We start from the raw sequence: 25,941 nt of genomic DNA, 5'->3' as shown, positions 1-25,941 counted from the left end.
AGTGTTTATGAAAATACCAAGTTTATGTTTCCTGAAATGCGGGGGTATGTCTGTATTGAAAAAAAAATATTATGCAGTTATGTTTTGTTTGAAGAGCAAAAGAATGTACCAGCCTAACTTCAGTAAGGGGGATGTGGTGTAATCTATATTGATGTACATCATGCGCCACTAGGCGGCAGTACTTACCATCTAGTCAGGAAATGGTGGTATGTGATTAGCACGAGAGTAAGCTAAAATAAAGATGGTTGTTGCTCCACGTTATCGCTTGAGCGGGTAGTTTTATTCAAGAGCCCAACACAACAGGGGGGGGGGGGCGGGGGTCTTTAGGCTTTGGCCCCCACCCCCTGCCACCAGCATATTTTTAAGCAAGTATTTCTAGCTTTATTTCAATATTCAGTTTCCTACCATCTGCTCTTAAAGGGTAATCACCAGGTAACCCGCCCTCCCCCTTTGCACACACATGCACACAAACAAAACACACAGTATAATTCACACCCTCATTATAGTGAATAAATATTTATGCCATTTTACACCATCAAACTTAGATAACTAAGGATGAAGAACCTTTTATTCTTTAAAGAACCATTTGTAATAGCTAATGAACCATCTACAAAATAAAAAGGTTCTTTGACGTATGGTTCAGAACCATGAAGACATCTGAAGAACTATTTAAGAACCATAATTTTTCTGAGAGTAGGCACAATCCTGGTCAAGAAATGTGATATTTTTTGGAGGATATCTCTTTTTGGATATTTCAGCAGTTTTTTTCCCTTTCTTTTCTACTTTCCTGTTGCAAAATACCTACGTCAGTACTTACTGAGTACTACTGCCCAAGAAACAGAAGTGAGAAAGTCCACCCAACGGCACAAGCAACTTTAAACTCTCTATTTTCACACGAGACATAAAATCCCTATGTAAGTATCTTTTTCTCTATGAAAAACCTTTGTGTTATTTATAACCTATAATTTTAAAGCTTATATGTGTAAATGTTTGTATTTTTAAAAGTCATGGCTCCATATATTTCAGGAACAATCATGGACGTGGAGTATTTTGATTATGATAACTACACCGTAGACATCGATAGCAACTTCACCACTGAAGGAACCCTAAATTTATATAGCACCTCGTCTTCTTCAACTTATGCTCTGGTGGCAGTCAACATCATCATATGTGTTTTGGGGCTTGCAGGAAATTCCCTGGTGATTTGGATTTGTGGATGGAAAATGAAAACCACAGTCATCACCATCTGGTACATCAGCCTGGCCATTTCAAACCTTTTGTTCTGTGCCTTGTTGCCTTTCGAAGTTGTGTACATGATAACTTCACACTGGCCCTTTGGAGAAGGCTTGTGCAAGCTCGCCTCATCCGCCCTGTTTCTCAACATGCACAGCAGTGTGTTCCTGTTGGTTCTCATCAGCACTGACCGCTGTATCATGGTCTTATTTCCTGTGTGGTCGCACAACCACCGCAAAGTAGGAAAAGCCCTTGGAGCCGTCATCTTCATGTGGGTTCTTTCTGCATTCTTAACAGTGCCCTCACTTATGTACAGGAAAACCACAGTGCACGGCTCGGTCATTCAGTGCCACACGGATTATGGGGTCAGACATAAAGCGGATGATGTTGAACGTCGCTGTGTTCTGCAAAAGCGCTTTTCAAAATTGTGTGCACGTAAGTCAGAGAAATAGAAATTGGGTGTGAGGGAGAGAGAAGCTGAGACACTGAGATAAAGCGAAGCACAGTCAGGATTTGTCAAGTGTATAAAACCACAATCTGGTGTGTTTTGGCTGCAGCGGATCTCAGCTGCAGAGCTTTTTCAGGTGCGTTATTGTAGCAGGAAGTGCACGGGCGTATTTGCAGGCTCTGTGTCTATGTGCAGCTTACTCAAATGGATCACAAGGACGACTAAAGTGAATTAAGAATAATCTCATTAGTTACGCCTGTATTTTTCTGTAGATGGAGGGTCAAATAATGTTTAAATAATAAACAGGATTCCAAAAGTACGATTAGGGATAATTTTATTACAGACTTTTAAAGAAGCATTTGTAAATATAAGTTGCATTTTAAACTAGTGGACCCCCTTTCTTTGGTTCAAGCCACTTTGCTTAATCAACAGGTCAGTGCGTTTAGAGTGCAGACGGTATAAACAGCTTTTAGCTTTTATCCATACCTCCATCACACCTTTCAAAATAAAAAACACTCCACCTGCACAAAGCAATTTCCAAAATAAGGCTCATCTCTGTACCAACAACCCAAAACAGTGCTTATATTGTGCGTTTACGTGACAGGCTAAAAGATACAGTATACACGGTTAGAGGATCGCAGACTAATAAAAACAGCCTGGTGTAACACTGCTACAGAGGGTTGAAAGGTGGTGGACTCGTCATCATTGCCGCAGGAAAGTGAGGTGTTCACGCTGGACTATTTCTCTTCTTGGCAGCAGGGAGCCAAACCGGGCCCAGCACAAAGCGTGAGCGCTCCATTTAATTGCTGGTCCTGACTGCCTCCTGCTGGTCATCTTGTTGCTTGAGACGGTAGTCAGCAAGGGCTGCCTTGATGGCATCTTCAGCAAGCACTGAACAGGAAATAATTGGAGGTTAAATGTGCACATGTGTGCAGAGAAGTTTGGAAAAAAGAAAAAGAAGAGCCTTGACGTATTATAAGAAAACTTACTGGAGCAGTGAAGCTTAACAGGAGGAAGACTGAGCTCCTTGGCGATGTCTGTGTTCTTTATCTTCAAAGCTTCGTCCACCTGAAAATAAAAGCCCACACACAGCCATGAGCGGAGCAGAATACGCTAAATATTTAATAGATTAAACATTCAAAGGAGCTGAGATGCAGGTCTGTAATGTGTCCACTCACAGATTTGCCTTTCACCCACTCGGTGGCCAGAGAGCTTGAGGCGATGGCAGAACCACAGCCAAAAGTTTTGAACCTGGCATTCACAATCTTCCCCAGGTCATCCACCTCAATCTGAGAAAAGTTTTGACTGTTACTCATGTGACCAAAAAAATGAGCAAGAAAAACAACAACAAAATAACCCCCAAACAATCTTAAGCTCTCCCATTCTTACAAATGTATCCCTACTAAACTAGCAAAAATAAAAGCCTTTAATTCACACACACTTTCTAACAAACATACCTGAAGCTTCATTACATCCCCACAGGCCGGGGCACCCACCAAACCAGTTCCAACATTCTTGGAGTTTTTGTCCAGCGAGCCCACATTTCTGGGGTTCTCATAATGATCCACCACCTTCAGACAACAAAGAGGGGAAAAGGAGCATCAGGCCAAATGCACTCTTCCTGTTGCTGTCAGAATTCAACAATCACATATTTGCAGGAAGGAAATGCCATCTACATTCAGATACAATGGTAAAAAGAATGTGTACAAGTCTTGGCATCCTTGTTACACAACTACAACTTGACTCACTTGCACAACTGACACTGGCATGAGCAGATTAGGACTGGATTTCATGGTCGACACAGTGCAAACTCTGTCATTCAGCCTTCCTACTCTATTTCTTGCTGAGTCACTCTGACCAAGACAGTGTGAAGTGGCCGAGCATCGCAAACCCTTTTGCATTTTTCATCAGAAATTAAAGGTTTAAAGCCAGATTCCTCAGCTGATGGCTAAAACATGACCTCTTATCCAAGAAATAATTTTAATAAAAAGGCATATAATGTCTAAACCTCCACAATCACCCAAAAACATCCAGCTAAACATAAATACATCACAGTTATGGCTGCCATGACCCGGTTAACCTCCTGTTGCATCAGTACACCTTCACAGGTATCACATAACATTTACCTGACTCTAGCACAACATACTGCCACCCTTTCAAGCGCATTATTCGGATATGGTTAAAACTGTGGCAGTGGACAGCTGGTTGCAGATTAGTGACGTTATTCCAGCCTTCAGTAAGCTAAATAGCTATAATGAAACAATACATTTGTTCATTTTAACGGGCTAGCATCATGGAGGTGAAGGGTTTGAGATAACCAGCATAAAGGCAGTCTGATGTAACTTGAAACATTTGTGCAGCCAGCTAAATATAAGCCACCGTCCTATGGTTGTCAACAAAATACCCGAGCAGAAAGATCACTCTTACAGACCTTCTTGTGATAGCAACACTGAGTGATGAACTCGGGAGCGGAGAGCCGCCTGGTGAGGAAAGCCAGAGGACTGAGACACTTGTTCGCCACGGCGCTCGCCATGTTGATCCAATGTCGCAGTTAAGTATGCTCGCAGCTCAAGAGAATGGAACTACAAGTCACTGACAGGAGGAGGAGCTACAATAATCACATCTGCGCATGTCTGGTTTATGTCATTTACAAAAAACGCTCTTTTGATAATACAATACAATTTGACTTTCATTTGTTTATATTTTATTTTATTTTTATTATTTTTATTTTTTTCTTTGTGTTTTAATTGATCAAATTATCTCTCTTTACGAGTCTTTATCAAGCATTTAGTAGAGGTGGGTAGATTAAGCCAAATATGGAGTGCCACAGGATTCATACTTTAGTTTATTTCTGTCCTCTAAGGTTCATCAAAAAAGAAACATACCTGTTCAATCACTGCTCCACTCATGCAGTCACTTTGACATTAACTAATTATAAAAATAAAGTGTTATTGGTCATCTTGGCTGTTAGGTTTGCTAACTGATTAACAATAGACTATTCAGACATTCAAATAATATATTCAGCAAATTGAATTGTGTTAAATACTTTATTTTATTGGAAATGAAAAACTATACGTCAGACATGAATTCTGAAAAAATTCGGAGCCCTTTTGTGTTGACTGTCAGGTCCATTTTATTTATAGCCTAAGGAGCATTTAAATGGCAGGCGTTGACCCAATATACGAGACAGTAACGTTAAAAATTTTAAAAACAAGTTTCAAAATACACGAAAAAGCTGAAAGGTGAGTTTTGTTCTGTTAACTAATTATTCTGTGAAGTTGAAAGAAAATGACAATGATTTAGCAGGGAGTCAAATGTGTTCAGAATTTGCTAATTGGTGAGGATTCATGTCATAAATCAAGACACACTGCTCTCCACTACATAAGCTGGTTGGCACAACAGATCTTCCTGCATTTCATCCTATCTCTAGCATCCACCTCTGTCGTACAGCCCTCTGCATGTCTTCCTTCACTACAGCCCTGAATTTCCTCTGTGGTCTTCCTCTTTTGCTCCTGCTTGGCAGCTCCATATTCATAGTGTCCCGATCAAAAGTTTAAGTCCACTTGAAAAATGGCAAAAAAATCATATTGTGCATGGTTGGATCTTAACAAGGTTCCAAATCAAGCTTCAACATGCAACAAGAAGAAATGGGGGTGAGACAAAACATTTTTTTTTTTAGATATTCAGAGCTCTTCTTTGGATGCTGGCTGCCTTTTCTTCTGTTCTCTGTCAGATAGATCTCACACTGCTTCAGTGATGTTGAGGTCTGGGCTCTGGGGAGGCTGACTGATATCAGCATTCTTATCAACTGTAATTTCACTATATGAAAAACATTGTCCTTTAATGAAAATCACTAGAAAGCATCACAGATCACAGATCAAATAAGCCATGGATCACAAAGGGGATAGAAGATGCATGTAAAAAGAAAAATAATCTATATAAGAGATTCATAAAACAGAGGACAAAAGATGCTGAAATAAAGTACAAGTTATATAAAAATAGATTAGTAAATATTATAAGAACAAGTAAGAAAGAATATTACCACAAATTATTGGAGCAAAGTAGAAGTAACACACAAGAAACATGGAGGATATTAAATAGTATAATCAAAAAGGGCTCAAAAAATAAGAATTATCCAGATTATTTTAAAAAAGATAAAGATATTGTGCTTGATAAAACTAAAGACATTGCAAATGAATTTAATGATTTCTTTGTAAATGTTGGCTTTAATTTAGCAAAAGAAATTCCAGAGTCAAGAAATAATAACGACCTAAATAAACATATTACTCAGAATGTGTCCTCCATGTTTATTGGTGCTGTAACTCATAGAGAAATAATTAACATTGTGAAGACATTTAAAAATAAAAAGTCCACTGACTGTTTTGGTATTGACATGATATTAGTTAAAAGTATTATAGAATATATAGTGCAACCTTTCGCATACATTTGTAATCTGTCCTTTCAAACTGGTGTATTTCCCTCACAAATGAAAATAGCAAAAGTTATTCCAATCCATAAAAACGGAGAGAGAAGTCAGTTTACCAATTATAGGCCAATATCACTGCTCCCACAGTTCTCAAAAATTTTAGAAAAGTTATTTGTTAATAGACTTGATAAATATATTGAGAAGCATAATCTCCTAAGTGATAACCAATATGGCTTTAGAGTGAAAAGGTCCACTTCGATGGCAGTGATGGAACTTGTAGAAGGGATATCTAATGCTATAGATAATAAGGAATATACTGTTGGTGTTTTTATAGACTTAAAAAAGGCGTTTGATACGATTGATCATTCTATATTAATGAATAAACTAGAGAGATATGGCATAAGAGGGTTAGCATACAAGTGGATGAAAAGTTACCTGGATGACAGATATCAATATGTCGAATTCAATAATGTAAAATCTAAGCAGTTGAAGGTAACTTGTGGTGTTCCTCAGGGCTCTGTGCTGGGCCCTAAATTATTTATATTATACATAAATGACATATGTAGCATTTCCAAACTGTTAAAATGTGTATTGTTTGCTGATGATACCACTCTGTATTGCTCAGGTAAAAACCTGGAACAGCTTCTGACTACAGCGGAAAAGGAGTTAAATATATTAAAAAACTGGTTTGATGTAAATAAGTTATCATTAAATATAAAGAAAACAAAATTGATTATTTTTGGCACTAGACAAATGAAAAATGTATCTAAAATCAGGGTTAATGGAATTGAAATTGAAAGAGTGTACGAAAATAAATTTCTTGGAGTGATAATTGATGATAAGCTGAGTTGGAAGTCTCATATAAACCATGTGAAAACAAAAATGTCAAAAACCATTGCTATTCTCTATAAAACAAAGCATGTCCTGAACAAAAAATCATTATACACACTCTATTGTACTCTGTTGCTTCCATATATGACTTACTGTCTGGAGATATGGGGTAATGCATATAAAACGAACACTCTTCCTATTTTCAAGTTGCAAAAAAGAGCTATAAGAATTATAAACCAATCAAACTATTTAGAACCAACTAACATTTTGTTTATTAATCTGAATACCCTGAAATTTTATGATTTAGTTGAATATAAAATGGCACAGATAATGTATAAAGCACAAAATAACTTGCTTTGCCCCAGTACTCAGAAGCTGTTCAAAGTCAGAGAGAGTCAATATGACTTAAGGGGAACAGATTTCTTTAAAAAAAACAAGATAAGGACAAATATAAAGCAGAGATGTGTTTCTGTTAGAGGAGTTAACCTGTGGAATAGTTATGACAGTGATTTAAAAAGGTGTAGTTCATTTTCCTTGTTTAAAAATATGTTTAAAAATAGAGTATTAGAAAAATATATATATATCAAGAATGAAAAGAGCAAAAAAAAAAAAACAAAAACAAAAAACAGAAAACCTCTTGATTCTTTTGCTTTGATGTAGTTACTTACTAAGGTGGTGGTGTTTTTTCTTGTTTGTTTGTTTGTTTGTTTTGTTTTTGCTTTGTTTGCCTTCTCTCACCCCAACCGGTCGCAGCGGATGGCCGCCCCTCCCTGAGCCGGGTTCTGCCGGAGGTTTCTTCCTGTTAAAAGGGAGTTTTTCCTTCCCACTGTCGCCAAAGTGCTTGCTCATAGGGGGTCATATGATTGTTGGGCTTTTCTCTCTGTATCTATGAAGCGCCTTGAGGCGACATTTGTTGTGATTTGGCGCTATATAAATGAAATTGAATTGAATTGAATTTTATTATTTGCTTCGAGCCCTGTGTACAGGAGCTGCATGCTAAAAGATCTTTTGTTAAAAGGGTTGGCGTAATAAGCAAATGCTTCAGCCAATACCTTTTGATTAGCCTTGTCTCATGCTTTCTTGCTTTGTGGTAAATCTTTGTTCTGTCTTCACTGAGATATTTGAATGCTAATCAATAAACATATCAAATCAATATCTATGCTTTTACTGCATTGCCAGTTTGTTTGTGTATCATTGTTATGATGAAATATGAAGCTATTTCTAATCAGTAGTTTTTGAGATGTCACTGCTTGGTGGATTAAAATCTGAGGGTACTTTTCAGTGTTCACAATTTTATCATTTCATTTGACAAGATGCCCAACACCACTGGCTGGACTGTCTCCACCGCGACAGAGCCTCCACTGTGTTTGACAGATAGACACTCACTGTTGTACCTCTCTCCTGAACTCCTCCATACATGCTTTCGTTGTATTATTGTAAGGTCTTTAACTTAAGGAACTGAATGAGCCAACTGCAAGACTACAGGCCTTAAGCTTTTGGGAACAACCAACTGCTCACCAACTTTGCTACGACAATACAGTCGTTCGTTCTTTACAATGAATACTTCCCATACTCTGTCTGTAATCTGTGTTAATTCTTGGATGCTCTTAGCAAACAAGGGTGCTAAAGAGGAGTCCTCCCTTTGGAGTTGGACAATATTGCTCGGGACAACCAGGAGCTCCTCAATCTCTGGTTCAGGGAGTGACTCAGCAATTTCTGTCCCCTCACTTTTTCCTGTCTTCTCTGCATTCTACTTTTCTTTAAATGTGGCCTACTTAGTCCGTCAACATCCGGAACTTCACTGTCTGAAAAGGGCAACTCACTCAAACCTAGCTCTGACTGAGACGCTCTATTACCAGACCTAGTGAGCACTAGCAGACCTTCGCACGGAGCATGCAGATTCTTCTCTTCTCTGTCTTTGCTAATAACTCTCCAAGAATTGGCATGTCCCGGCCCAACACAATCTGGTAGGGAAGTTTATCCATTACTCCAACTATAAGTACGTACTCCTTTTCATTAACTTGAAGGCAAACGTTGGCAATAGGATAATCAACATTATCACCATGAACACACCAGACTTTAACTTTACCACAAAATGTGATGTCGCTAGGGAGACAATCTTGCTTGACAAGTGTGCGGCTACTGCCTGAATCCAAGAGGGCAACACACGGCTTTCCCTCAATGAAAACACAGATGGTGTGCTCCTGATCACTGGAGGGTATGAGAGACTCAGTTTCCTCCTCTAGCAAGTCAAAACACTGTGGTGAAAGACACATGTAAGTCTTACTGACTTGCTGACCTGGGCAATCTGCCTTAAAGTGACCTGCTTGACCACAAGCATGACATACCAATGGGCCTCTCTGCTTTACTTCTCTAGCGCGGCTACTGCTAGTGATTGGAGAACTTTGTTTAGGGCCTTTAGCTCTGGACCCATTCCCACCCCCTGACTTACCCACAAATACAGGGGCTGAACTGGGTTTTCCTACCATGTACCCTTTTTGTGGGTGTCGGGCTGCAAGAAAAGCCTCTGCCATCTCTGCAGCTTCTTTTGAAGTGGTGGGGTTGCGCTCTTTCACCCAGGTCCTCAGCTCTGGGTTAAGAACTCTGAGAAACTGCTCCATCACTATGACATCGCCTATTTGGTCCTTTGTCTTCTCCTTTGGAAGCATCCACTTTTCATAAAGGTCTTTAAGGCGCGTTCGCAGCTCTTTGGGTGTCTCATCGTCCTTCACCGTCATGTTGCGGAATCTGATTCGGTAAGTCTCAGCACTTATCATCATAGTCCATTGTCTCTTCAGTGTCCATAGCAACATATGCCGCACGTGCTTTACCACTAAGAAGTGGAGCCAGATGCAGTACCCATTCTTCTTGTGGCCACTGACATCCTGTTGTAATCCTCTCAAAAGTGGTTAAATAATGTTCAATATCTTCATCCTCACCATAGGGCTGCATCTTCGGGCCTTTCCAACCGCTTACTCTGCCCAGATTGGATGAATGTGGTGCTGCGGAAGATTCAGGGGGGTTTCCTCGCTGTTGAACAGGTTGTTGCACCTTTTGCCGCACTGAGGGACTCAGAGGCACTCCGGAATCAGCTACTGCACCTTCCCACAGCATCTGATGCTCCCGGCGCTCCGACTGGACCTCCTGCTACAGTTGGCTGAACTGGTGTTGCATTCTACACCACCGTTCATCCTGGCGTTGTCTGTCCTGCTCCCATTTTGCCTCACGGTCAGCATGCTGTTGCATCTGGCCTTTTAATAAAGTTGAGAGCTCAGAGAGACTTTGTGCTTCGGTGCTGTGCTCACCCGTAGCTTCTGGCAGGTTGCCATCATCTGGGGCCTCCTCTGGGGGAAAATCTGTTGGCCCTTGAGGTTTCCTTGACTTGGTTGATTTCTGCATTGCTATCACCTATTGGCCTGGAGCCACTGCTGCCACCATTTGTGAAGTAGCGTAACATAAGCAGCATGGAAAGTGATAAGAAGACAGCATCTGCAGACTGTTCAAGTTTCTTTTAAGTGTTCTTTATTTTCTGGCGTCGCCTTTCAACAATTGTTTCACAAAAACATAAGAACCTGTCAGTCTGCTTCTTCTTCTTCTTCTACGTATTATTGGCGGTTGGCAAACAACTGCATGGTGCATTACCACCACCACTGGTATGGAGTGTGGACAGAAATCACGCTAAAAAAAAAAAACAACAACAACAACAACAACAAAAAACACTTCATATCCTCCCAAACAACTTTCCTTCTCTCAAAAACTGAAACAATGCCTGATAACATTTATCCCCCAACTCCTTCTGTAGTAACTCTACAAGATCAAGGTTCATATCAATGCTACTGAGATTTCGGACCAACCGTCTCCTCTCTACCATATAATTCCGACACTGCAAAATAACATGCTCCAAAGTTTCATCCACTCCACAATAATCACATTTCCCTGAGGCATGCTTCCCTATCAAGAACAGTGTGGAATTCAAACCCGTATGCCCAAATCTCAGTCTTGACAACACCACCTCCTCTCGCCTACTCCTTCTTGTGGATCTCCTCACTCCCACCCCCCTTTGAATTTTATATAACCACCTTCCCCTCCTGTCTTCGTCCCACTGTTTCTGCCATCTACCCCTCATTTCTAGCTTAATAATATTCTTTACTTCCTCCTGACCAAAATTCACTGCCAGATCAACTATCTCATGATTAGTGGCTTCCTTTGCTAACCTGTCCGCTGCTTCATTCCCCCTTACCCCATAGTGAGCCGGGACCCATACAAACACTACCGATAGACCCATCATATGTATTCTGTAAAGGGTTTGCTGAACCTCTAATAAAATATCTGACCTACCTTTCGAATGACCATTCTGTAGACTAACCAAGGCTGCACTGGAATCTGAACAAATAATTGTGTTCAATGGCCTCAAATCTTCCACCCACTGCACTGCTAATAGAATCGCTATCATTTCTCCTGTAAACACAGACAAACCATTATTAATCCTCTTCCCAATTTTTACCATAAAGTCCGGAATTACCACTGCCACCCCCACTTGACTAGCTGGATTCTTCGAAGCATCCGTATATACCTGCACATACCCATAATACTGATCCCTGAACCCAGAACTTCTTCTTTTTCTTACATTTGTATTGGCGGTTGGCAAACAACTGAAAGGTGCATTACCGCCACCAACGGGTAGGGAGTGTGGTCTGGAACGACGCTCAAATAAATAAATAAATAAATAAATAAATAAATAAATAAATAAAAAATCCTCAAATCCTTCCAAACAGTTTCCCCTCTTTTAAAAACTGAAATAAGGCCTGATAACTTTTACTTCCCGATTCCTTTCGCAACAAATCAACAAGATCCAGTTCGATTTTTAGGTTACTGAGATTTTGAATCAATTGTCTCCTCTCAACCTGATACCTCTGACACTGCAACATGACATGTTCTATAGTTTCCTCTACCCCACAGTAATCACATTTTCCAGTACTATGTTTCCCTATCATGAATAATGTATTATTCAAGCCAGTATGTCCAAATCTCAGTCTGAATATGATCACCTCCTCCCTCCTAGTCCGTCCTGTGCTTCTCATTCCTCCCACCCTCCTTTGAATTTTATACAACCATCGTCCCTTCCTTTCCTCCTCCCACTGCTTTTGCCATCTTGCTCTCATATCTTGCCTTCCATACTCCTTATCTCTGCTTGGCCAAAACTAACCCCATGTTTTACGGCCTCTTTTGCAACTCTATCTGCCTTTTCATTCGCCCATACTCCATAGTGCACTGGAACCCATAAAAACACCACTGCAAGTCCCATCGTGCGTATCCGGAAAAGTGACTGCTGAATTTCCGCCAAAACATCTGCTCTACTGTCTGAGTGTCTATGCTGTAGACTGACCAATGATGAACTTGAATCTGAACAAACGACAGCATGTAATAGTCTCACGTCTTCCACCCACTGAACAGCAAACTCTCACCTGCTTTATATAGAATTCCACTCACACCTGGATCTCATTAACCTCTACCATTGGGAAAACAGGGTAGACTAAATAACACAGTCTAGACAAAGAAACAGGAATAAAATCATTTTTCCACTTAACAAACTCATTCACCCAACTAAACAGTTTGAAACGTCAATCTCTTCACTTAATCTGACTCATGAGGTTATTTTAAATGAAATAAACAATTTTACACAAAAGAAACACCCCTTCATTTGGTTACACCCAATTGACATGATCAGTGACATCATATCCTATAAAATCAGGAAGTACTGGGGCGGCCCTATCAGGTGGACATACCTGTTTTACACATAGGACCTGCTCAAAGGAACAGACAATGGTAAGTATAACCAAACTACATAAACAAATTAAAGATCCAAATCAATTAATGATGAAGTGACATTTAGCTTTAAGTACATTTGCACAGATGAAATGAATATAACCAATGCTACCACAAACAGACCCGGGATAGTATGTAGAGCCAAGGTTACATGTGCTGTGTTTACATTAAAGCATTATGATAGACTATAGGATAACAGAACACAAAATAACAATATATGCAAGTGACAAATGGCAAATGAATTCTGTCCTAGCCACTTTGTCACAGGCTTGTGTATTTTTGCTGCTAGGTTAAAGCCACGTCCTTGAGCTTTGCTAATAAGAAACAGAGAGGAGCTCTATAAATGTACCAATATTGATCTAAAATGTGTCATGAGTGAGATTTATTTACTGCTTCCTTATCTTGTGATTCCTGAAATGAAAGTTATTTATTCATCTTTTTTTCCCCACTTGGTTTGTTGCATAACAGCTTGGTATTTGATTTTGGGGAACTGCAAAAGGAACATTAGAGAACTCAGAATGTCCTATACACGTAAGCTAATTGAGCCATAGCTGATTCTACCTAATAATGTTATGTAAACTGTTTTTTACAATGTGGGAATTCAATGTTTTTAGATGTCATGTGTAATATTTGTCGTATTGTATGTCTCCCATCTGCAGTAAACCAGTTTAATTATTTCCTATGAGGTCTAATGCGAGCTCAACCACAGATTACAGTTTTACACAATAACTTCCATTCCATTAAAATGATCTGTAGGCACAATCCTGGTCAAGAAATGTGATTTTTTTTTTTTTTTTTTTTGCCTAAGTTTTGGAGGATATCTCTTTTTGGATATTACAGCAGTTTTTTTCCCTTTCTCTTCTAGTTTCCTGTTGCAGAATACCTACGTCAGTACTTACTGAGTACTACTGCCCAAGAAACAGAAGTGAGAAAGTCCACCCAACGGCACAAGCAACTTTAAACTCTCTATTTTCACACGAGACATAAAATCCCTATGTAAGTATCTTTTTCTCTATGAAAACCCTTTGTGTTATTTATAACCTATAATTTTAAAGCTTATATGTATAAATGTTTGTATTTTTAAAAGTCATGGTTCCATATATTTCAGGAACAATCATGGACGTGGAGTATTTTGATTATGATAACTACACCGCAGACATCGATAGCAACTTCACCACTGAAGGAACCCTAAATTTATATAGCACCTCGTCTTCTTCAACTTATGCTCTGGTGGCAGTCAACATCATCATATGTGTTTTGGGGCTTGCAGGAAATTCCCTGGTGATTTGGATTTGTGGATGGAAAATGAAAACCACAGTCATCACCATCTGGTACATCAGCCTGGCCATTTCAAACCTTTTGTTCTGTGCCTTGTTGCCTTTCGAAGTTGTGTACATGATAACTTCACACTGGCCCTTTGGAGAAGGCTTGTGCAAGCTCGCCTCATCCGCCCTGTTTCTCAACATGCACAGCAGTGTGTTCCTGTTGGTTCTCATCAGCACTGACCGCTGTATCATGGTCTTATTTCCTGTGTGGTCGCACAACCACCGCAAAGTAGGAAAAGCCCTTGGAGCCGTCATCTTCATGTGGGTTCTTTCTGCATTCTTAACAGTGCCCTCACTTATGTACAGGAAAACCACAGTGCACGGCTCAGTCATTCAGTGCCACACGGATTATGGGGTCAGACATAAAGCGGTGGTACTGACCCGTTTCATTTGTGGGTTCCTGATTCCTATCCTAATGATTGTCTTCTGTTGCTCTGTGCTTGCCATAAAGCTCAGAAGTCTGACCCACAAGTCAACAAAGCCGTACAAAATCATGGCTGCGCTCATTTTGTCTTTCTTCGCCTGCTGGGTCCCCTACCACACCTTTGTTCTGCTGGAGATAGACTTTAAGAACCACAACCTGGAGGTCATTAAAACTGGACTAAAAGTTGGGGCCACCTTGGCTGCAGCAAACAGCTTCCTATCTCCAGTTCTCTATGTGTTCATCGGCAATGACTTTAAGAAAACCCTAAGGCGGTCTTTATCATCAAGGATTGAGGATGCTCTGGCAGAGGATATTCGTACAGGTGGTCTCAATCACTCAAGGTCCAAAACAATGGAAACTGGCCTAAATTAGAGTTTTTACTAAGGAGTACATCACAGTGCATAAATATGATTACCGTTCTCAATGACACTGATAATATTGAATGTTGAACTAATAAGTTATTATGGTAACTATAATTGATTTTTGCACAATATCACATTTAAAGACAAAGTGATCACAATCAGTTATTCAGACAAGCAGAAATCTGTGAAACTGCTCTTAATTCTTAATCCATTTAGGTTAAACAAAGCATATCTTTGCTCAGGTATTTTTGTGTGTGTGAATGGCTGTCTTGTCTTATTGATTATTGTCATGTTTCTTTTGAAATTCATATTTTAAGTTTACTTATTGTACTGCATTGTTAGCTCTGCGATAGATGGGTGACCTGGGTGTACCTGCGTCTCTCGCTCCCTGGCAGCTTGGAAAGGCTTCAGGCCCATCGTGACCCTGAAATGGATAAGCACAAGAAAATGGGAAGATGGATGAACTGTGAGGAGCAAAGTGATGCGTGTAAATATTAATATGAGTGCCAAAAACTGTGGACTCACTAATGAATGTAATAAAATACTGAAAAAAAGATACACACTCAGTCTCCCTTAAAGGGAACCTGACAAATAGTAGTATTTTATTGTCACTTTCTTCTGTTAAAGTCCTTACATTTCAAACTTACACCCGACCTACACCCATTTTCACACCTTAGCTCATGTGATTAGTCCAGACGCTTTTCTTTCCAAGCTACTTAGACTTACATTTCAAAGTACAGTCAAGGAAGTCTGCTCTAAATTACTGTATTACTTATATTTGTACTGTTAATTAATAAATATTAAGTGCACCTGTATTCATTTTTCCAGTAAAAATCAAACTATCACCTGACTTTGAAGTTCTTGCAAATTATTTTTCTTTGTAGATAGTTTTTACCTCTGCCAAGGAGATTATGTCTTTGGTAGCGGTTGTGTGCGTGTCATTCAGTTCATTCAAGAGCTCGAATTTTTTTAATTATTCTGATCAAACTTTGTAGGGGTCCAGAGTGTGGTCATGTTAACTATCCATTAAAATTTGGCTTTCATCCACTAGGGTCTTCAATGTCAAGCAAATTATTTATTGGTCAAAAATTGATAAAATGCCTTTTAACTTACAAACTATGATTCTTACATGTGTGGTGTATATAGAGAGTACTGCATGAAGATTTTAAATATCAGGTCACATTTGAACTCTGACTTCTCCTTCAAGGTCTATAGACTGAATTGAAGGTCAAAGTGATAATAATGCCATATGGAGCTATTTGCTGTTTTTTTTTACTGCCATTGTGTGTTGATTGACAACATAAGCATGCAGCAAATGATATATGGGGATTTTAAATATCACGTTACTTTAGACCTCTGACCTCTTATTCACAGTTAAATGAGACCAAACTTTCACAAAATGTCCTTCATCTTTAAAGCTGCTTAAAAGTGGTGGAACCTTTTGTCAGGTTCACCTGAAAGGCTTAACTGAGGGCCACAAAATCCCACGTATTCAGTCTTAGCCACGCCCCCTCCAGGGATCTACTACCGGTTAAGTGGCGTTGCTGAAAGTGTGATGCAAAAGGTCTGTAAGGCTATTTTCTAGACTCCTCACAACAAATTATGAGTGTCACTCACTATCGAATCATTTTCTAAGTGATACCGTTTAATATCTGTCGCTCAGCTGTTGGTTAATCTCTGTGAAACTGTCGTTTTGTGCTTAGTTTTCCTTGTTTGCTAACGTTAGCGTAAATGTTCGACATGGACGTTTCTTCCAGCAGGGTATTTTTGTTTGTTTTCACTCCTTTCTCCTCTCGTTAGCTCCACTTCCTGGCCACTGGACCTCTTTATGTGTATGTATTGAGACCCCGGGTGCCATTGTAGTCACCCTAGCTACTTGTTTAGAAGATTTAAGCTGTGTGACAAATGGCCAACGCTGCTCCTCCGACTCCGGGCGTTGAAAACGCAAGTCCCGGATCTAGTAGCTCGGCTGCCGCTGACAGTGGCAACCAGGACAGCACCTTTGAATGTAACATATGCCTGGACACCGCCAAGGACGCCGTGATTAGTTTATGTGGACACCTCTTCTGGTAAGAAGCGTGCTGTCTGTGACACATGTTTATATTTTTAATTGTGAGCCAGAGGTGAGTCGGGGACACATCAGCATAGCTCCTAAAGACCAATATCAGTTTGTAACTGGCAAACATGACGAGATCATTTCCAAGCATGCATAACTTATCACATCATACTTGGCGAACACTGAACGGAAATGCTAAGTTTTGGTAGAAGTTAATAGTAGTAGTTAATATTGCCTGTTTATTAGTAAATTGTGAGGCAGGTCCTACAAAATTTCAAATGTGCAGTGTTACATCCAACATGTAAACAGGGATGGTTTGAGTTTACCTCCACTTCTGAGCCTCTGCGAATGTAATACAGGCCAACCTCGGTCCACCCAGAATAGCCAAGGGTGTGCTATAAAGTGAAGTGTCTCAGATGTGGCCGTCTGATGATGAACTTTACATTACTAGGATCCAAGCAAACCCCAGCAGACTTACAGACACAGAAAGCATAATCCCAGCCTAAAGCAAAGAAAGCCTGACCATGTTGAACTTGCTTTGTAGTACACCCCTTCTGGGCAAAATTAAGTTAAATTGCAAATTTAAGTTCCTGCTTTGTGACTCATAGGTGCTCAAGGACATTTAATATCTAACTAATCATGCTTCTCCCATCTTCATTTGCATCTCCTCCTGATTAGCTGGCCTTGTTTGCATCAGGTAAGCTGAAACCGTTGTTTCCTCTTGTTTTTGCACTCCACCAGAAGCGGCACATCGTTACAGATAAAGGAAGCGATTAGCTTCTTCACTTTTTTTTTTTTTTTTTTTTTGTAATTTCGTAGTGGCTGGAGACTCGACCCAACAGACAAGTGTGTCCAGTATGCAAAGCTGGTATCAGCCGAGATAAAGTAATCCCCATATATGGGCGCGGAAGTACAGGTCAACAGGATCCAAGGTGGGTAAAATTGGTGACTGTGATAATTAGATAGTATTAAATATTAGTGATTTGGAGTCATTTTGGGTAATTCTGGTTATGTTTTACAGAGAAAAAACACCCCCACGACCACAAGGACAAAGGCCTGAGCCAGAAAACCGTGGGGTAAGTACTATAGATCAGTATACAGGGCTCTAGAGTGCGACCAAAGTGTACTTCAAGAACAGTTTCCCATCTCAAATCTCTGTTTTCTGCATTATTCATTCGCTTATTATTACCCACCAGTCTACCGTTGTTTACAGCGCTGTCAGCCGCTGTCTGTCAAGAAAGCCTGATTTCTGCTGTTCAATACTGAAGAAGTTTAGACTTTTTAAAATTATGCAAAATTGCAGAATATTTTTAAGGTTATCTGTTATAAAAAGCTAGGCCAGGAAAATCTTCATGTTTTTCTGTGTTTCTCAGTTACTTTGACACAAAGGCATCTGCAGTGATGCTTACACACCACACAGAAAAGATCAAAAGAACGATTGATAACCTTTTTGTTAAGTTAAGGGCTGATCCGTCTGAAATTCATAGCCAGTGCTCTGACATGGAGCCATCAATCTCTGAACTCTGAAAAAGCACAGTGTACCCAGGAAACGCATTATATGCTGCGATAAATGCACTGTCCAAGTGTCCCCTCTGCCTTTCAGAAGCAGGCAGCAGCAAACAGGTAAAACTGCAGTGTTAAGCGATGCAGTTGAAAAATTTGGGTGTGCCTAAGAAAAAAAGTGAGGTGCACCACTGCAACCACGGCAAAAAGTTAGTCTAGAGCTCTGGTATATTTTTTATTATCATCCTGGAGTATGCCAAATTTTAAGCTCTTTTTAAAAAAAAAAAAAATTAGACAGTGTAGTGTTTTATAGCCCTGTAAGCTGCCCAGTAACATTATGAATTCATGATGAAACCATTGCATACAGTGATGTAGGTTTGCTGTATCCATTAACAGACTGACATTCCCCACCGGGATCTGTTAGATAATAAGTGTGGAGAGCCAGCACGTCTCCAGAGAATGATATCATTTGGCACTTGCTGTTGCGTCACGTCTCACTTGCTGTACATTAAACTGTACCTCAGATATTGCAAAGACACGTCTGCTCATTAAGGCAACTCAGACTTTCGTAACTTTTGATGATACGTATTACAGGGTTTTCAGGGATTTGGCTTTGGAGATGGAGGCTTCCAAATGTCGTTTGGGATCGGTGCCTTTCCATTTGGTATTTTTGCAACAGCTTTTAACATCAATGATGGAAGACCTCCTCCAGGTATTTGTTTGTCACACATCACTATGACCGCTCCAAGCATTTAGCATGTCAAATAACCTCCTGTTAAACAATTTCCCAAGCAGCGGCTCCGGGGACACCGCAGCACATGGACGAGCAGTTTCTGTCTCGACTCTTCCTCTTTGTGGCTCTCGTGATCATGTTTTGGCTGCTAATTGCATAAAACTCAAGAGATCTGACACATCTGTGATTCTGCTTTCATACTTCTTTTTTCCCCCTCTTGCAATAAATGTGATTATACATAAACAAATGACACATAACTGAAATGTTGTCATTTTCATGCTATAAATAATAAAAAGCAAAAGCAAAATGATCTTACTTACAAACTGCATTTGTAAGTAAGAAGTTTTATACAGACATTCTTTAGGGACTGATGAGTGAAATGTACAGTGTTTAAATTTACTGAAGTGTATGTTGTTATTGTTGCCATCTAAATCTAAAGATCTCCAGATTATTTGGAATTGTATTTAATTTTTTTTCCTGGGTCTGGTCACCGAAACAAGGTCAACCTCAGTGCTGATCATTTGTTGCAAAAAAAAAAAAGTTTTCAGAAACCCCAAAGTTTCATCACACAATTAGTGGTTTAGTCTTGCAAGTGATGGCGACATAGTGTATGGGTCTACAGCCAGAAAGAGAAAACAGAACATTATTCTGCATGGAAGGCATGCTGGGAAAAGACAAGAAAAAACAGTTTGCCAAACAGGACTTTTGGATTGATGCACTTTGCAGTTAAAGTTATTTGGCTACAGTAACAATGAGCATGTCCTTTGGGACATTGGGACATACTTTGGGGATCCAGTGATTATTTTTAACTGAGTTTTGCAACATAACAAAATTACTTAAATGTAATCTGAAGCTGTTGAACTGTGTGTCGACCTTTACAGATGGTAGTGACCTTAAAAAAAACAAATCTGTCCAGGAACTGCTCGAAATGAAATTACCTGATCAGAGCATAAATCCCACTAAATAGCTGTGGGTGACTTCAAATGGACACTTTTTCAGAATACAAGAATCTTTATTTTAGATTTAAAAAGAAGCATGTAAGCAGAAAGAGTCATTCATTAAACAGTGTTCACCTACGCATTTATTCTCATCAGTTTACTGTATGCAATTGTAATTACATGTAAAATACTGTAATTATTACAGAGTAAAAATGAAGACTGGTTGACTAAGAAACAGCTTTTTCGAAATATGTTTGAAATCTATTGATAATAAAGTTATGTAAATAAAGATTAACTGTCTGTTTATGGTGTAAATCTAATGACTTCATTCCCTCCAAGTCTTTATTGCCTAATAAATACACTACTCAGGGGGAAACAAACTACTTCACATAAAAATGTCTTCAATATCTACCACTTTTACTAATTCTGTGGCAGAGGTTTATATAAAAGAAATACAATAAAGTATTTTTTAAAAGTTTAAATGTAATCAGTGCTGTGTTTCTGTCTCCACCTTCTTTTCTTGAGACTCTGAATGTGTAACGTTGAACTCTGCCTCGTACATAATCTGCTGGATCTTTATTTTTGTCTCACACCTCTTCTGTGGAGCGAGTCTCTTCAGAGCGGGAACAAAGCTCAGCAGGAACAGTTCATCCTCGTCCCGCGGCTTAGTGGGAAAAGAGGGGACATTGTCTTTGACCAACCATTTTGTCGGCATGGGCGTACTTTGGGAGGAAGGTGCAGACGGCGGCTCTTGGGTCTGTTTCCGTTTCTGTCCAGTAACGCCAGTGACAGGCGAGACCTGTGGGGGTGATGGTATCTTGGCCAGAACGGCCAGCTGAGCCACCTGTGTGTCCTGAGTCGCTGGAGGTACCTGCGTTACAAATGTCACCTGTGGTTTGAGGTCGGGCAGACTCGCGGGGACCTTTACAGCACTCTGTGGTGTTTTGATTGCCTCTGACAAAGCGGTTTCTCCATCCACGTTGCTAGAGTCTCCAGGGTTGTCGTGGTCCTCATCATTGTTGGCAGAGATTTCCTGCAGTCCACTTCTTGACCCAGTGAACGGCGCGATGAAGTTCATAAGTTGTCTGTATTTCCATTTGCTTTGAACGTTTTCTCCCTGCTTCTTGCTTTTAAGCTCCATTCGGACCTCCTTCAGGTACCTGTCTCTCATGTTCTTCCATCTTCTTTTGCACTCCTCGGCTTGAAAAGTAGAACATCAGAACGTAAGAAGCAAGAAGCCACAGGATCATTTCAAACACAACACACACACACACACACACACACACACACACACCCCAGTTCCTTAGACTACAATGACCTGGATGACTGAGCACCTTTAAAGACATCCAGTGTTGATTGTTTTGTTTTTTGTTTTTATTGAAGCTATTTAATGTAAGAGGCTCGGTTCAGCTAACTGATTGATTAAAATAAATACAATATCAGTATTTTATGTCCTTGTACTAATACAATATTGCCACGCGAAATCTCCCAATACTCTATTTTAGGGCACCAGCTATTGATTATTTAAATAATCGAGTAGTCTATTAATTATTAATCAGATAAGAAAAACTTTTGCCTTATTAATGAGCAATAATAAATATTCAGAAAAGAAAAAACAATGGTATTTTGAAATGAACTGCTCATTGCTGTCCATTTTAGAAATATTTAAAAACTGAATACAACATCTGTCAAATAAAACAACAACTAAAACCTTTAATTGTATTTACGTGTAATACAGTGTTTCTGTTTAAAACTGGGGGCTGTGTGGGCTTAATGTTGTCAAACTTTTTACTCACATGCTCCGAAATCTGTTTGCATTGCAGGTCTATTCTTAGCTGCTCGTTTAGCCCATCTGCGTGCTACAAAGCCGTGCCTTAATAACTGTCGAGAATTTTTTATAATCAAATTATTCACTGAAATGATGCAGACCTACTGTATTGAACTGATTTTTCCCCTCCCCATCTCTAGAGTGGTAGGGAACTGACTTGATCAGTCAAATCATTTTGCATCGAGGGGCACATACAGCCCACTTTGATCTTAAGTGGCCCAGTGAAACTATTTTTGTCAGTGTAAAGACATTTAATTGCACATTTAATCCTTAAGATATCTTACTATGAAATAAAGAAGTGTCATTTCAACACCACATTTCAGTTTTTCAACATGATAAATGTGTATAAAAAAAAGTTTTGGCCGTTTTTCTCAATTGATGAAAATTTTGTTTTAACCAACATTTTTATAGTAGACAGTAAAAAACGAGACCTTTTCTGTCATTTAGTTCATTATCTGCTTTAATGTAGCATGAATAGCTGTGAGGGAGCTCTTTATCAGCAAAGGTGCTTAAAGTATGCCCTGCCTCATATTTTTCAAAGCCATTCAGCAGGTCAGATTGGAGTGCTTACTGGAGTGCTTACCCAAAGCCTTGTATTTGACACTACTAATCATTGATGATGTTTCATTAACAATTGGCCCCCTTTGAGCTTCAAATTAAATAACTCCTGATGGCACAGATTCAACAAATATAGTGAACTCATTGCCACGATCAGGAAACCACTTTGAGATGATTTGAGCTTTATGGTGTGGTGTGTTATCCCACATCCATCAGAACACTGTGGTCATAAAAGGGATGGTCATTTTCACCAACGATACTCAGGTAGGCTGTGCCATGTAACCGTTGCTCAGGTGATACTAAGGGGCTCAAAGTGCGCCAAGAAAACATCTCCCACCTCATTATAGCACCATCAGCCTGAAGTGTTGGTACAAGGTGGCATGGATCCATACTTTCATGTCTGTACCTAACAACACTGGTGAGTGTGTGTTTTTATACTAGACCAGAGTTTTAACTGGCCCAGAAATGGCCTTTTTAGGTGGTTTGTTGTTGTTTTTTTGGTTTTGTTTTTATATCCATGCTTAGTTCTGCTTTTATTTAAGACAGTGAACCTGAAGTAACATATTTACAGCCATTTAATAAACAAAAGGAATTATATTTATCTCATGCGGTTTAGTTTAGGGGAGGGCCAAATGTCTCACCAGGCACTCCAGGTTAACTCTTTGCCTCTTATTTCTTTCTTCTTCCCTTTTAAATTTTGTATTCTTTCCTTTTGAGTGATTTTCCATGTCTGTCACTTTGCTGCTGGAACACCTGAATTTCCCCAATGAGGGACAATAAAGGACGTTTCTAATCTATTCTTTTTTTTCTTTTTCTTTTTTTAGAATTTTTCTTTATAAAGAAAAGTGACGCGCTTTGACAATACTTTCATCTCTTTGTATAATTTTTATTTGTGCTCCTTTTTCCTTGCCAAGTCTGGAGGTCATGAGTTCACCCTTGGCCGCGAAGCAATGCACCTGCTTGTATTTGAGGCTGGGGGCTCTCCCTGCCCACGAGCTTTCGAAAGAGGCACGCGGCTCTACGACTCCGTATCGGAGCGCAGGTATCTTCTTTCCTCCGCCGCGCGGTGCTGAGCACGCGGCGGGGAGCGCGGAGGAGCGGGACCGTGCGGTTCGGTGCAGCGCGGCCTGCGCACCTCGGGCCCACGACGGCGGCGTGCGAGCGAGCCGCTACCGCTAGCACGGTGCGCGCGACTGCATCCACACCGCAGGTCAGCCGTGCAGAGAAACGCGAAAACCACTACAGATGCCCCCAGACCAGTGTGAGAAACAGCCGCTGCTCTCAGAAAAGCGCAGTTAACATTTCGCGTCCTTTCAGCCCTCCGCGCCGAAAACAGCTGAACAAATAATAACTGCCATTAAAGTTGTAGCGAACAGAAAAAACAAGCGGCACACTCACTCGGAAGTCCCAGCTCCATGCTGATGCTTCTCCAGGCATTTGTCCGACTTTCCGTGCAGCGGTAATTCGGCAGTGTAACATTGTAAAGCTCCGGGTAATTAAATACAGCCAATATTAACTTATCGTCCATTTTGCCCCAGCGTCGTCTGTGCTGCGCGGACGCGGAAGCGGCAGTCTTCTCCCGCCTTTTCCGCCCAGCAGCTGCTGCCAGTGCGTGTTATCGCGAGTGGCGGGCCGCCTGCCGCGCCGTGCCGTGCCGCTCTGCTGTTAACACTGCAGGCTTCCGCCACACGGGGGCGCACGTCACCTGTCAGCCCTGAACTATTGAGCGGGGAAGCTTTAATATGTATGCTTAATAATAACAATAATAAATTTCAAAAAATGTGTCTTTCTTTTTGAAACCTCTTTTTAAATATAAACTTTTATCAGAAAGTCTGTTATTTGAATTTTTTTATGATTATTGTACAGCTTTAATGTCTTGTGACATAGGATGTTTTGAAGGGAGCCATTGAGTTTTCTTCCTGTTAGAGATGTTACAGAATAGTAGCTGTTGCAGTTTACCAGTGTCATCTTTGTCACATTTCTTTATTTTCATTAATATATATATATATATATATATATATATATATATATATATATATATATATATTACAAAGCTGGCACATTGGGGGAAAAGTCTGAAAGAAAAAAGAAAAGGGGAGAAAATATAATAAAATGATAGAACATAATTAGAAAAGCACAACACCTGGAAGAGAAAAATATGCAAAACCACAGATACGCAAATCAACAATCTAGTTAAGACAGTTTACCACATGCAGACTAGCTCTAGTATTCAGAAGCCAACACTGCAGGGCACACACTTTTCTAAAGTGACTATGAAGAAAGCACAAAAGACTGCCATTGTGGGTCAAGTGCATGTTAACATTCACCACTTTTCCTGCACCTAAACGGCGCCCAAGAGAGGAAATGTTGAGACAGTACAAAGCAACAAGCTACTTCCACAAAGAAAAGAAAATGCAGCTACAATAAAGGCAGGAAAGATGCCGGCTGAAGCTGTGGGAAGGCAGTTCTTGGAGCTTTTGTTAGCTTCATTTCTGGCTTACAATATTTACCTAGCTGGAAAAGTTGCATTCAAATATACTGTAAAACTGTACATGTAGGATTTATGTGTATTTATGTTTTAAGTCATACATACCCGGATTTCAGATTAGCGTGGGAGATTAGAAGTGTCCTTTGTTTAGTTTGTTGGGAACTAATCACATAATATTTTATTAATTAAAGACACATTTTATTCATTATTTAATGATGTACTTACTTAAGTTATTTTGGCACCCTAGGCTTTCCGTAATGTCATCACCATACTGAGGCATCTCTACAGGTTAACCTGTGATTGGAGGTCTCAAGTAGACTTTGTTTCATTTTAAGGAGTCAAAAGTCAAAAAGGTAAGGAAACCCTGGCATATAACCTACAGGATTTCTGCATTTATTACTGAACGTTGTCAGATCTTCATCTAAGTCACAGTTATAGACAAACACAATCAATAATGTACTCAGTGCTTTTATTCTCATGTCTTTATTGAGTACACGAGTAATCAATTAAGGTGCAGGGCTAAAAAAAATATTAAGTGAACCAAAACCCCTGTGCTACAGATTTCTCCAACTGCTGAAGTCAAGTGTCCCAAATGTAAGAGGTGAAACTGGAAGCGTGGGCAGGAGGGGCGTCCCTCCCCCTACATGAACGCACACAGAGTATGATTACATTCAAAGTGCACATCTAACACAACAGCTTTCACAGGTCCTCAGAAGTGACTGGAAAAAGCCTGAAAAGGCCTTTTAAGGGCCTGTGTCAATCAATCCGCAGTGAAGTGTGCACTCCTTTAAAAAAAAATAATTAAAAAGGTGATAAAGAGCAGAACATCTGCACAAACCTCTCGAAGTCTTTGTTTATGTGTGCATTTGAGCTGTCAGAGAAATGAAATGAAAATCATACAAATCTAATCTTTAATTTGTTTTTGTTTTTTTTTTTGGAAAATGAATAAAATTGAAAATATG

At 39.9% G+C, this 25,941-nt stretch overlaps 5 protein-coding genes across 7 annotated transcripts; 3 read left to right on the top strand and 2 right to left on the bottom strand.

The window, feature by feature from the left end:
- The first annotated feature begins 796 nt into the window (after positions 1-796).
- Positions 797-1,685, top strand: LOC148102177 (C3a anaphylatoxin chemotactic receptor-like). The gene is made up of 2 exons (XM_087843690.1): positions 797-914; positions 1,027-1,685. Exon 2 carries the CDS (start codon positions 1,035-1,037, stop codon positions 1,683-1,685), a length of 651 nt encoding a protein of 216 aa, XP_087699816.1. The 5' UTR covers positions 797-914; positions 1,027-1,034.
- Positions 1,686-1,998: 313 nt separating this feature from the next.
- LOC148102176 (uncharacterized) lies at positions 1,999-4,271 on the bottom strand. The gene is made up of 5 exons (XM_087843689.1): positions 4,113-4,271; positions 3,139-3,252; positions 2,860-2,970; positions 2,671-2,749; positions 1,999-2,572 (listed from the first exon to the last, which is right to left on the bottom strand). Exons 1-5 carry the CDS (start codon positions 4,212-4,214, stop codon positions 2,481-2,483), a joined length of 498 nt encoding a protein of 165 aa, XP_087699815.1. The 5' UTR covers positions 4,215-4,271; the 3' UTR covers positions 1,999-2,480.
- LOC102784431 (chemerin-like receptor 1) lies at positions 4,117-15,725 on the top strand. Of its 2 annotated transcripts, XM_087843688.1 has the most exons (4): positions 4,117-4,231; positions 13,630-13,760; positions 13,873-14,835; positions 15,218-15,725. In XM_087843688.1, exons 3-4 carry the CDS (start codon positions 13,881-13,883, stop codon positions 15,226-15,228), a joined length of 966 nt encoding a protein of 321 aa, XP_087699814.1. In that variant the 5' UTR covers positions 4,117-4,231; positions 13,630-13,760; positions 13,873-13,880; the 3' UTR covers positions 15,229-15,725. The 2 variants fall into 2 exon arrangements, with proteins under 2 accessions (XP_087699814.1, XP_087699813.1); XM_087843687.1 differs by having other exon boundaries at positions 13,873-15,725.
- A 607-nt stretch (positions 15,726-16,332) lies between these two features.
- rnf185 (ring finger protein 185) lies at positions 16,333-20,587 on the top strand. Of its 2 annotated transcripts, none has more exons than XM_006788863.3 (7): positions 16,333-16,439; positions 16,676-16,944; positions 17,610-17,628; positions 17,751-17,863; positions 17,953-18,007; positions 19,029-19,146; positions 19,230-20,587. In XM_006788863.3, the coding sequence occupies exons 2-7, from the start codon at positions 16,781-16,783 to the stop codon at positions 19,325-19,327; spliced, it is 567 nt and encodes a 188-aa protein (XP_006788926.1). In that variant the 5' UTR covers positions 16,333-16,439; positions 16,676-16,780; the 3' UTR covers positions 19,328-20,587. The 2 variants fall into 2 exon arrangements, with proteins under 2 accessions (XP_006788926.1, XP_006788924.1); XM_006788861.3 differs by having other exon boundaries at positions 19,227-20,587.
- LOC102784147 (uncharacterized) lies at positions 20,190-24,050 on the bottom strand. Its single transcript, XM_006788864.3, has 2 exons — positions 23,890-24,050; positions 20,190-21,305 (listed from the first exon to the last, which is right to left on the bottom strand). The coding sequence occupies exons 1-2, from the start codon at positions 24,017-24,019 to the stop codon at positions 20,593-20,595; spliced, it is 843 nt and encodes a 280-aa protein (XP_006788927.1). The 5' UTR covers positions 24,020-24,050; the 3' UTR covers positions 20,190-20,592.
- Positions 24,051-25,941: the final 1,891 nt, after the last annotated feature.

Source organism: Neolamprologus brichardi, chromosome 7 (genome assembly GCF_056152115.1).
Source record: "Neolamprologus brichardi isolate AB-2024 chromosome 7, ASM5615211v1, whole genome shotgun sequence".
Taxonomy (NCBI): Eukaryota; Metazoa; Chordata; class Actinopteri; order Cichliformes; family Cichlidae; genus Neolamprologus; species Neolamprologus brichardi.
This window is presented reverse-complemented; position numbering and strand designations above follow the sequence as displayed.